The sequence below is a fragment of the Urtica dioica genome, chromosome 6 (assembly GCF_054948205.1).
Source record: "Urtica dioica subsp. dioica isolate 48M chromosome 6, U.dioica_male_clone48M_v1_H2, whole genome shotgun sequence".
In the NCBI taxonomy this organism is placed as follows: Eukaryota; Viridiplantae; Streptophyta; class Magnoliopsida; order Rosales; family Urticaceae; genus Urtica; species Urtica dioica.
In genome coordinates, this window is record NC_142761.1 from 558,217 (window position 1) to 570,201 (window position 11,985).

General features: G+C 37.0%; 2 protein-coding genes across 2 annotated transcripts; one reads left to right on the plus strand and one right to left on the minus strand.

The window, feature by feature from the left end:
* Positions 1 to 95: 95 nt before the first annotated feature.
* On the minus strand, positions 96 to 4,003 carry QQT2 (P-loop containing nucleoside triphosphate hydrolases superfamily protein). Its single transcript, XM_089617816.1, has 7 exons — positions 3,987 to 4,003; positions 3,762 to 3,873; positions 3,387 to 3,495; positions 3,036 to 3,262; positions 1,642 to 1,932; positions 812 to 1,017; positions 96 to 712 (listed from the first exon to the last, which is right to left on the minus strand). The coding sequence occupies exons 2-7, from the start codon at positions 3,843 to 3,845 to the stop codon at positions 439 to 441; spliced, it is 1,191 nt and encodes a 396-aa protein (XP_089473942.1). The 5' UTR covers positions 3,846 to 3,873; positions 3,987 to 4,003; the 3' UTR covers positions 96 to 438.
* An 816-nt stretch (positions 4,004 to 4,819) lies between these two features.
* Positions 4,820 to 11,450, plus strand: LOC149392654 (flowering time control protein FCA-like; the record flags this gene model as incomplete). The annotated part of the gene is made up of 18 exons (XM_089617016.1): positions 4,820 to 5,108; positions 5,569 to 5,630; positions 5,812 to 5,890; positions 7,694 to 7,776; positions 7,858 to 7,909; positions 8,044 to 8,111; positions 8,260 to 8,326; positions 8,552 to 8,631; positions 8,730 to 8,794; positions 9,250 to 9,309; positions 9,411 to 9,558; positions 9,652 to 9,921; positions 10,027 to 10,182; positions 10,254 to 10,424; positions 10,526 to 10,564; positions 10,668 to 10,700; positions 10,807 to 10,877; positions 11,191 to 11,450. Coding segments are annotated over 18 exons (1,833 nt in total), but the record flags the coding sequence as incomplete, so codon positions are not given.
* Positions 11,451 to 11,985: the final 535 nt, after the last annotated feature.

Below are 11,985 nucleotides of genomic sequence, written 5' to 3' on the forward strand. Positions count from 1 at the left end.
TCGAATTTTAAAAGAAAAAGAAACTAAACATTTTTTTTTTTTACTTCATCCCGCTTACCACTTTTTCATAAGGAACCTTTGCTACAATAATAAAAGAAAAAAAACAAAACATTATGTTAATTACATTGCTACGTCAATGTATACACCAAATGAGCTTTCAAGTGAGACAAGGAACATATTGGAACCCATTGACACGCTTTTACTGATGAATAGCTTAATGTGTCTACACAGTCTAAATGCTCTGTAGCCTTGCAATGTACAGAGAGAGAACATACCTATTCTATATGTTACTCAATTGCATTTTGCGCATCACATACTTGGCCATTACATCATTGAAGTCCATGACCCAACAAAGGACCTTAAAAACTCAACTTTAGTATATAAATAAATATATATATATATAAAAAAACAAAACACTCTCTCTATCTCTCGGGTTCACTAGAAAGAGAACTTCCCAACCTGTTCATCTTCATCTTCATCAATGGCATCATCATCATCGTCGTCGTCGTCGTCACTGAACATGACAATCTCGTCTTCCTCTTCATCATCGTCTTCCATTGCAGATTGCTTATCTTTCTTCTTCAAATCGGTGCTCAGAACCACAGTTTGTCCGCCCGATTTTTCCATGTCCTTCCTCAGCTTCTCCATGTTCTCCTTCTTCCGCTCCTCCTCCAACCGACCCTTCTCAGCTCGCCGCTTGTCCAGATCAGCCCTATAATTTTTTAAATTTTATTTTTTAAATCAGAACGAATCATCAATTGACATACCCGAAGGAAAACATGGGTTCTATTCTATTCTATTCTATCTGTACTTGTAAGTTTCCATGTACTCGTCGGCGCTGCTTTGGATGGCCTTAAAGAAGTCGTCTATTCCGGCGCCGGTGACCGCGGACACACCGACCGAGCGCAGGTTGTTGTAAAACTCGTCGAGCACAAGCGATAGGCTCTGAGTCAGAGTGCTCGAATACGAGCTGTCCGAGCTTATCGCCGATTGAAATGCCTCAAAATCCTTCATCCACTGTCATCACACCAGAAACTTTAAGCTAACAAATACAAATAATGAAACCCTTTTGATCTCTCAGCTGTCTTAACCAAAGAAAGCTTCTAAATCACAGACAGCTGAGATTTCGCTCTCTCCTGTGCTGCCATATAAAAACGGTTTAATTATTTTTTAAATCCATTGGCTCACAAAGGAAAACAGCGAGACTTTGAATGTCTTTATCTAAAGAGTGATGTAGCTAAATAGCAAATTTAAAGTTATGAATTTGCAAAATAACCAAGGTTTGTCTTAATTTAGTGAAATAGCCAAAATGTGCAGTAATTTGGTTTCAAAACTTTTTTTGACCCCAAGCTCAATTTTTTTGAAAGTGATAAATTGCTTATAATAATCGTCAAAAATTTTAATCTTAAAACTTTCAAAAAAAAATTTGAAAACGTAAATTTGGCTACTTTGCTGAAAAGTTGAAACTTTGGCTATTTTGCTAATCAATAAGTTTCAAACGGTTATTTTGTACAATTTTTCCTTATTCTAAATTATCTTGTCTTGATGGTTTACTAATGCATATAAGCATCAATTTTTCTTTTTATATTTGAGGCATAGCTTCTAGTTTGATAAAAGAGAGCACAGCAAAAAAGGAGTGACCTCTAAAGCGAATTCATGTTGAGCCACGTCGATCTTGTTAAAGGCTAGGACGAGTGGTAGCCTAGTCTTGTAGAGGATACTACAAGCGTAGAGCATGTTGCTCATGAAAGTGACCGGGTTCGAGGCTCGAGGCGTGTCCACAACGTACGCCACCACCGTCGGAAACGTCGACGCAAAAGCTTCCGTGATGATCGCTCCCGAGGCTGACCACGTGAATATCTCTATCTGACCCGGAGTGTCTACCAGCACGTAATCAAGATGGTCTGCTCGTTTCTCGATCATCGAAACCACCTGAAAGATTTGTGAATTGTATATCATTCGCTCAGATCGAACATAGATTTAGTAACGGTGATACGATCTAATATTTTTGGATTAATTGAAATATAAATGAAAAAAGAAATACAATAGGTGATATCAGACTTTCCCAAATGGGGATTTTATCCCCACTCCAGTCTCCCATACAATTTCCATATCTATTCTCTACTATTTTTTGTTACTTATAGACTAACTTAGGTAGTGTTTGGTATTCCTCTCAAAAACAATTTTTCAGTTTTTGAGTTGAAAAAATTGAAAACATGTTTGGTTTAAGTTTTTGGAAAAAAATTTCAAAATTTTTTGAAGTTGTTTTGGAAAAAAGTAAAGAAAACTGAAAACAAATAAAAAGGTGTTTTTGAAAAAAAAATTCTTTCTCTTCTCTCATCTTTCTCCTCATCTTCTCTTTTCATTCTTTCAAAAACAAAAATGAAAACTATACCAAACACTTTTTTTCAGTTTTTTCACTTTCTCAAAAACAAAAATGAAAACTGTACCAAACAGCTTTTTGAGAACAACTACAAAACAGTTTTTCAGTACAACTACAAAAATTAGAAAACAGAAAACAAAAACTTTTTGAGTTAACTACCAAACACAACTAACTTCTTATATTTGAATTCCAATCGTCTCTTATTATTCCCATAAGGCTTATCATCTACTACTAATGAACCGGAGCAACTTAAGGAGGTTTCAGAAAATTAGACTCTACTTCTTGAGATTGCAAATACTTATTTTTTGACGCCGAGGAATAATCATCGCTGATGAGAGATAGCATGACAAAATTTTCACGGGTACCAATAATTTCAAACCACCAAAACAGAAACAGAACGCGAAGCAAAAGACGCGTTTGATTAACATACTAATTATAGATCTCGTGGTCGCGTATTCGCGTCCTAAAACTTAAATCAGGATTACGATAGAAGTCGCAGTAAACCCTAGAATTCTGTCAAAAACCAAAGTCTAGATAGTTTTCAAGAACGATTATAACCAATGTCTGATTCTAGTAATTCAGATGTACACCAAACAAGCATGTGAATTGCAAGCGATTGAGTTATTAGATAAGATCGACGTTATTGTCGTACCTCGTCGAACTTTGTGGCAAAGAGGTTGAGCGAAGTGAGAATTCCTCCGTTGGGGCCGAGATTGAATTGCTTCATGACTTCCTTGTATCTAACAGTGTCTCTGATATCGATGTTCGCAGCAAAAGGAAGAGTCAACACAGCAGGATCGAGATTGATGACATAACCGCGAGCGTTTGTGGATTGCGTTTGGTACACCAATCGATTCATGAACGTCGTTTTACCACTTCCTGATCAATCAATCAATCAATCAAACAATCCTTTTTTTATTATTATTATTACCTTTGATTTGCTGTCAAGATAATTACAGTTTGTGAAAGAAAAGAGACAATGAAAGGAATTCCATTTAATTACCTGCCATTCCTATAACAATGATGATAACTGGCTTTTTCTTGAAGTTATTAGAAGAATCCCCTGGTTCGATACCGAGTTTGTTCATCGAGTCGCTGAGATCTTCCTTAGCCTTAATTCACACACACAAATACTAATTAGAACCCTAAGTTGCAATACCAAAGTTCAAACGATATACTTAAGCCTTATCATTTGTTTCTTCTTCCGAGGCAGACGAAATTAACGAATTAAAATGTGCCAAGCTATTCTTACTATCTGAGCTAATCATCATATTTTCTTCTTAACGCCGTGTTAGACACATTTTCGTTTATTTATTTATTGACGAAGCATTTAAGCCTTGGTTTTGCACATAGCTAAAGAGAAAGAAGAGAGAAAAACCTGAAGTTCCGGAGAATCCTGAGAATCCATCGGAACCGAATCATGAGACTTTCCCTTGTTGTCAGAATCACCATCAATCTCCATTATTTCTTCTTCTAGTCTTCGAGCGGCTCTGTTTTGGGCGGTGAGAAAAAAATAAGGTAAGGTTTAGGGTTTAAGAGAGTCGTAGTTTCTTTCTTCTGAGCAGACAAACAGAGAGAAGAGAAGAGAAGTGATAATAAATACTTGAAACCAAAAATCAACGAGCGTGGCGAAGAAGAAATTGCTATGAACTCTGTTTTTTACAGTCAAAACCACCCCATTTTCATGCTTTTTATATTTGAGCCCAAAAATAACAAAGCTATCACAGACAGCAATTGGGCCTATTGGGCTTCTACAGTTGAATTTGTTAGACAACATATCTTATTGAGAAAATTACATAATTAACCTAAAACGTGTGTCACTTTGGATAAGAAAGCTTCACTCGTGATTCGACACGAGGGCTTCGCTCGATAATCCATCGCTCCCAAGTTTTTAATGAGATGTTAACCTAAACTCGTCTCAACGTATAGAGCCAGTGTCATTAGGCCTCGTGGGATGACCCAATGCGGTGTGATCCCGATTTTTCGATGGAACTCCAAATTTCAAATTAAGGTGAAAGGACTCCGAACAATAATTTTAGTGATAAAAAATAGAAAAATCCTTCTTAATTAATAATAAAAACAAATTTTCCAATTTATCATATTTTTAGAATAATCTCTTGACTATGTTCTTGAAATTTTGTGAAACATGTAAAAAATTTAGGGATTATTTTGCCGACTAAAGAAATCTGAATATCTCAACAAATAGTGAGTGTAATAGATAAATGAGTCATTAAACCGATTTACTATAACTTGTAAAAAAAAAAGGTGAATTTTTTGAATTTAAGTAAGCTAAGGGTGAAACTGTCAATTCGGACATAGAAATGAGACAAAATAACAATTTAACAACACAGAAAGGGTATCTGAGAGAGAGAGAGAGTAGAGCTGGATATCGTTTCTTTCTTCTTTCTTCTTCTTCTTCTTCTTCAAAACTGAACAATTAAAAGATTTCAGCGACAGAGAGAGAGAGAAGAGAGAGAGAGAGATATTAGGGTTTTTTTTGTGAGTAACGAAGAAAAATCAGCAAAGCTGGATAGGCACAGAGATCACCACCAACTCCGCCATGGAAGCGACGGAGGTTCCGAGTACGAGTTCGAGTACGACCACCGTCACTCCAGACCTCCCTCTCGCCGGAGTCCCCCGTCCTTCCGCCGCCGCTCTCCCGCTCCCTTCGCCGGCCAAAAGCGAGCCTATCCTTTCTCCGATCGCACCGGACATTTTTCTCCAGGTAAACATTGTAGAAACCAATACAATTCGATCTGATTCAGTGCCGAGCGCTTTCCTTCTGTGAATTGGTTTCCAATTCGGAGGTATAGGTTATGCGTTCTTATTCGTTGAGGAATCGTATAATTTTGAGACGACGATCGTTTCCCAAACACTGAGAGCCAGAGCTATTTTGTGATTAACCATTTATTTTTTCGCTTATATATTTCATAAATTCTTGAGCTTTCTTTCCTAGGGGTGTGTCTCATAACGGAATTCTCTATCCAATTATCCATGCTTGGTTTCTGAATCATTATAGAGTTTCGAAGTGGATATTTTATCTGAGACTGAGAGTCAGCGTTATTTACCGATTAGCCTTTTTTTTCATTCCAATTTATCAAAAATTTCCGAGCTTTTTGTTTTATTGTTTCTTTCTTTGTCGTTTATCTGATAAGGGAACAATTTTTGCTGTACAAATGTTTCAGGTAGAGGTGGTTTTGCAAAACTCTTTGTTGGCTCAGTTCCAAGAACTGCCACTGAGGAAGATGTAAGTCTATCTGATCATTCTAACTAAAATAAGTGATGCACTTTTGTGTCTCGGATCATCCATTTGAAAAGATTTCATCGTTTTTGTATCAATCGATGGTGTTCTCTATCGAGAACTCGGCCGGATCACTCATGGTATTTACTATTTTCAACCCTCTCATAACTCTGCTTATGCATTTCAGATTCGACCGCCGTTTGCAAAATATGGAAATGTGATTGAAGTGGCTCTGATCAAAGACAAGAATACGGGACAACAGCAAGGTATGTTGGCGATTCTATGATGTTTTGGAGACCATACACACAAACACACACTTTCTTGTTTCGGGTCTTCTGAGAGAGGCTGATGGGACCAACTGAAAGCTCATCCTCCGTCTCAGTTTATTTCTTGTTACGAGTTTCGGGCTTGCTGGATTTGCTTGCAACCCGTTTTTTCATGCCTGTAGTGTCAAACAAGAACCGCGGTACACATAACTAGGAGAAAAACCAGATTTTTTTTTTGTGCATAGACATTGGATCTTCGTGAGCGATTAGATTCTGTCCTTATAGAATAGAAGTTATCGGTTGTAAAGGGAGTCTGTTTGGAAGATGTAGATTTTATTAAAAAAATTCCACCAACTCTTGTACAGAACATAAACTTACTCTACACATACGTGGGCTATTGACATTAAGAGTTAAATGGCTTTAATTCGGTAAAATTTGTTTGGTTTACTAGACCGAAGAATTTCGGACTGCATTTGAATGAGTTAGAATGGTGTGTTGATACAAGATGGATTATGAGTATTTTTTTTCTTCTTCTAGATGATGGATGTCTGTGGGTTATGTTATGCATTGGCAGAATGGGATATGCACTGGTGTAGGTAGATAAATATTTATTTTTAATTGGTTAAGTCCAACCAATTTAGTTTTTCGTATACCTTCTTGAATGTGACGCTGAGAAACTATCGCAGAATGATTGAATTATGATATGGGTGGGATACACAAGTGGTTATTTATGAAAGCTGAAATTCTGTGTATGTGTTTTTTTCCTTTCTTTTTTGGGTATGCTCGGAATTACATCATGTGTTTTTATGTGTTTGAAAATGTGATCCATTTCTCGTTCTATGATGTGATCGATTTCATGTGTTTGAAATGTATGGTCTCGCTGGTGAATGCGATGAATGGGATCAAATGTCTTTTGTATAATGAATGTATGATCTCGTGGACAGTTGTTACACCAACTGTGTTGATGAATGGGATTAGTTATCTCTCTACTGTTGATGTGTGGTCTTGTGGACAGTTGTTACAACCAACTGTATGTATACATGAATGAGTTTGATATTCTCAATAATGGATGACGAGTATGTGGACTATCGTTACAACAATCTTGTTCATGTGTTGATGAATGTGACCATTTCGGTTTCTATTGTTATGTATGGTCATCTGGATAATTGATATGTTATTACCCTGAGTAAAACTATTCACCAATTCAATTGTGTACTATCTTATTGGTTGATGCGTTCATGACACGAGTGAATGCGTGGAATTATTTAAATTTTGTATATCCCCAATCGATGTTTTAGGAGTTCTATATGTGATTTGGTAGTGAGAGAGGTTAGCTCAGCGGTAAACACATCTAATCCACAACTAAATCAGATGTGGGTTCAAGTCACGGAAATGTCATAAACAGACTCGAAATATGTTTTTTGTTTTTGTTTTCGCAGTTTCTAGAAAGTTGGTTGGCTGTTTTGCAAGCGTGTCAAACGTTAAGCTCATAGAAAATATATGCTGGGGTTTATTGTTTGAATGCTTGAGAAAGATTGGGACATGATTAAACGATTTTTTTTGGATGATTGTATATTATCTTCGCAAAATTATGGCTCGAGCACTTACCAGTTATTGATGTGTGTCCTTAATTCGAAATCATTTGTCTTGTATGTCTTTCATAAATATATGCATTGTATCGCCTCTGCGATAATCTGCATTTTGCACTCAGGAATGTTTTTACAATCTTCCAGCTTTCAGAGATCACGATGTTTACGCTTGCCTTCGTAATAGAATAAAGATTGGAACTCTCTGCTAATGCAGGCTGTTGTTTTATCAAATATGGAACTTCGGAGGAAGCTGATATGGCGATTAGATCTTTGCATAATCAATACACTCTTCCAGGGGTGAGCTTTGCTCAACGACTCGTCTTTTCAATCTTCTTGTGCTTTCATGTATTTATTGTTCTCCAATATATTATCTTTCAGGGACTAGGCCCTATCCAAGTTCGGTACGCAGACGGTGAACGAGAGCGCCTTGGTAGTCTTCGTCTTGATTCTTTTCGGATATTCCGCAACTTTTATGAAAATTTTAGTTTTGCACATGGCAAAAAGTGTATGCTTGGACATATTTCATTTGGTTTCTTGTAGCTAATATTAATCCTCTTACCCTAGGTGCAGTGGAGTACAAACTGTTTGTGGGGTCGTTGAACAAACAAGCTACGGAAATGGAAGTTCAGGAGGTTGGTTGGTCATCTGCAATATTGTTATCTTTTAACCGATGAGCTTTCCTACCCTATTCATTACGAGCTTTACTTTTTCACTTTGACATGAGCTCTGAAGTTTCGACTTTTCTTTCTTTCCCCTTTTGTCTAAATTTCCACACGGCAGATATTTTCGCAATTTGGACGAGTAGAAGATGTATATCTCATGCGTGATGATATGAAGCAAAGCCGTGGTATGTGCTCTACCTTGATCTATCTGGAAGAGAAAAGTCCTATGGTTTTTGGGACAGATTTTCTTTGCGTCTCTTTTAGTTACGGGACTTACCGAATCCTATAGACGATCGTGGTTACTTTTTGTCAATAAAGGGCATCACTGTCTGTCTGAATTATGCTTTAATATCGTCTATAAAAGAAGTTTCACTGATTATATATATATATTTTTAATATTTACCTTGAAGGATGTGGATTTGTCAAGTATTCTCACAGAGAAATGGCATTAGCAGCTATAAATGCTCTAAATGGATCCTACACAATGAGAGTAAGTATTATTGTTTCAGAAAGACAGGCTCGTCGTTTCTGCTTGTCGAGTGTGTAAGTAATAAATTTACGAAAGAATATTCTTTTTGTGCGTCGCAGGGTTGTGATCAACCATTAACTGTTCGGTTTGCTGATCCTAAAAGGCCGAGGCAAGGAGATTCAAGGTCCGATCTTCTACTTCCCTTTCTTCTCCACTTGACGCCTTGTAGTTTTTTAATTTTTTGATATTATGTCAGTCAATGAAGCCCCTTTTAATTTCACTCGTTATTTTTCTTGAACTGGTTTCGAATATTATGCTCGTAGTAAAAAAACAATGACATTATTAATTGGATCTTTTAGCTATATAGCCATTTGACTTATAGCGTTTTGTATAATAGCCAACCTTTTGTAAATTTTCTGTAAATAGTCACCTCAACTTATTTACGGCACTCAAAAAGACAAAAAAAAAAAAACCCAAAATAGGCGGGAATGTTTTTGGGTATTTTGGTATTTTTGAGTGCCGTAAATAAGTTGAGGTGGCTATTTACAAAAAAATTACAAAAGATTGGCTATCTAGCAATTCTTAGACTTTCGGTGGTTTATTTGGCTAATTTTCTGTTATTAATCTATATATTTTTAGGGGAATTCCTTCATCAGGTGGCCCGGGTTTTGGCCGTCAATATCAAGGACCACCAGCAAGGTACTTCATTGTTTCATTCATTCTTATATCTTCATTTCTACATTTTTCATTTATCATTATATGCTAATCTACACAAATTGTTTCCCATTCATGTTTATCAGACCAGTGGCCGACCAAAGGGACCGAATTTCGCCTAATGCTTGGCAACCAATGAGCCCACCACCGAACATGGGCCCGCCTTCTAACCCCAAGTTTCACGGCTTTCCAAGACCGGGCGGTGACGTGGCATTTTCGGGAAACACCGAATATGTAAATGTCTTTTTTTTTTTTTTTTCCAATTCGCAATATTCCCTTAATTTAACATGTAAATGACTCGACTGCTTTCTCATCTGTATCTCTCAGGGTGGTCCTCCAGACAGCTCTTTATCAGCCCCGTCTTCCTCTTCGATGTCACAACAACAACAACAACAAATGCCAGCTCAGCTTCAGGTCGTGTCGCGGGGCCCGCAGAGCTCTTCTCCTCCTCCGAACGTGGGGTCCGAGCTCGCTCAGATGCTGACTCAGCAAAAGCAAGCTCTTCACGCGAGCTTTCAGTCGTCGCAGCAAGCCTTCTCTCAGCTCCAGCAACAAATGCAGTCCATGCACCCCTCCCTTCTGCCTCGCCACAATCAGGTAAAAAAAAAAAAAAAAAAAAAAAACCGTAAATAAACCGAGACATTCTGCGAATGGTAATTTTTTTTTGAGCGCTTTTGTGTTTTGCTCTCGTGGATTCTTCAGTGGGCCCCGCAGGGGATGGCTTCTTCCGGAGCAGCACCGGCGGAGGCGGTGCGTCCGTCTTTGACCGCGGCGGGTCCCGCGAAGTGCACGTGGACCGAGCACACTTCTCCGGACGGCTACAACTACTACTACAACAGCGTGACCGGCGAGAGCAAGGTGAGAAGAGTTTTGTGGTTGACTTTGTTTGTGGTTGACTTTGGCTTGAATTGAACGAGCCTGTGTTTTAGTGGGAGAAACCCGAGGAGCTGAAATCGCACGAGCAACAACAACAACAACAACAACAGTCAATGGCATTTGCTCCGCAGACTAACCAACAATCGGTTCCGCAAATTCAAACTTCGCAGTTTCTTCAACCACAGTTCCAAATGCAACAACAACAGCCCTCTTTATCTTCAACAGTTAGTTCATCTTCTTTTTCGAAGTCATTTTCGTTCCGTGGTGGTTTCTCATTCGTTGCTGCTCGACTTTTTTTTTTTTTTTTTTTTTTTTTTTTTTTCAGTACCAGGGTTCGGGGATAACTGGCCTCCAAACCAATCAGGTAAAGCATACATTCATACATGTAACATCTTTTGGGTATATGTGGTGGTGCCAAAAAGCGATAATGCGATTGGCTAAGTTTTGTTTTTGTTTCGTGGTTGAAGGGCTATGGACAAGTACGAGGAACGAGCAACACAGTAAGTGAAAGTGATGCTTTGTAATTCCAACATGACTTTGGCCGAAGAGTTTGATCATGAGCTGACTCTTTAATTTTTTTTTTTTTTTTTTGTGTGACGACAACAGGGTTCTCAGGAATGGATGTGGAAGAATAAGCCAGCAGGTTGGTTCTTTTTTTTTTTTTCATTTTCTTGGAGGTAATTTGGTAAAATGTGACCAATGATATCAGAAATTTGAAAAATACTGACTCTAACATTCAGCCACAGACTGTTTTTTTTACATACGGCGACAGATCAATAAATCATAGTTTTGTCAAGTGGTTTGGTATTCAACGGTATTTCGGTCAAACACGTCATATTTTCTCAATATTTGACACTATCATTATAAAAACAAAAATTTATATGTTATTGGTCATGTTTTACTAAATTCAGCAACTTATATATATATGTGTGTGTGTATAAAGGAGTTATTAATTACAGAAGGTAATAAAAGGTCGTTTTGATTTTTCAGGATAAAGGAGGAGTTTGATCGGAGGAGGGATAATCTGTAGCATATAATTGTAGCATTCATTAGTGTCCTTTTTTTTTTACTTTTTTTCTTCTTCTTGATCTTGGTCATTATCGTCTAAATTTTTAGGCAACATGTTGTGGTGATAGATATCTGTTTAGATGTCATGTAACATGTAATCTCCGATTAGCGTTCTGATAGATCAACATTTGCATATGTGAAAAATTATAGTAAATAAAAATAATTCTTAAATTAAGACAGTAGACCTGAAAACGCACTACGGAATGAACGTAATTATTCCCTAATCTAATATATTTGTGAACATGATACATACGTAAAATGTAAAGGAAAAAGTTAATTGGGAAAATTACCCGAGTTTTAAGTACTTTTTTTTTAGAATACGCCCCTTTTCATTTTGTTTTTTTTTTACTTTCTGTTTAAATCTTGTTTAACAACCTCATTAACCTATTAATCTTATTTTAGTTTACAGAAAAATCAACTCAATTAAAAAAAATAAAAAAACCTAAGTTTATAGAATATTTGAAAGTTGGAAATATTTAGCAGATTATTATCTTCAAATTTGATATTTGTGGAATTTCCCAAGGTTTTTGGCTGTGTAGCGGTTTAAATTTTTTTTTTTTTTTTTAAATTTTTAAATAAAAGAAGAAGCTTCCCGGGCTTCAAATTTCTTGTGTATGTTTAATACTTATTTGTGCTATATGACATAGCAACACAACAAAGCATACTATATGTTGCTAAATAGTAAATCCAGATTCCTAATATTTGTGAGCGTATGTA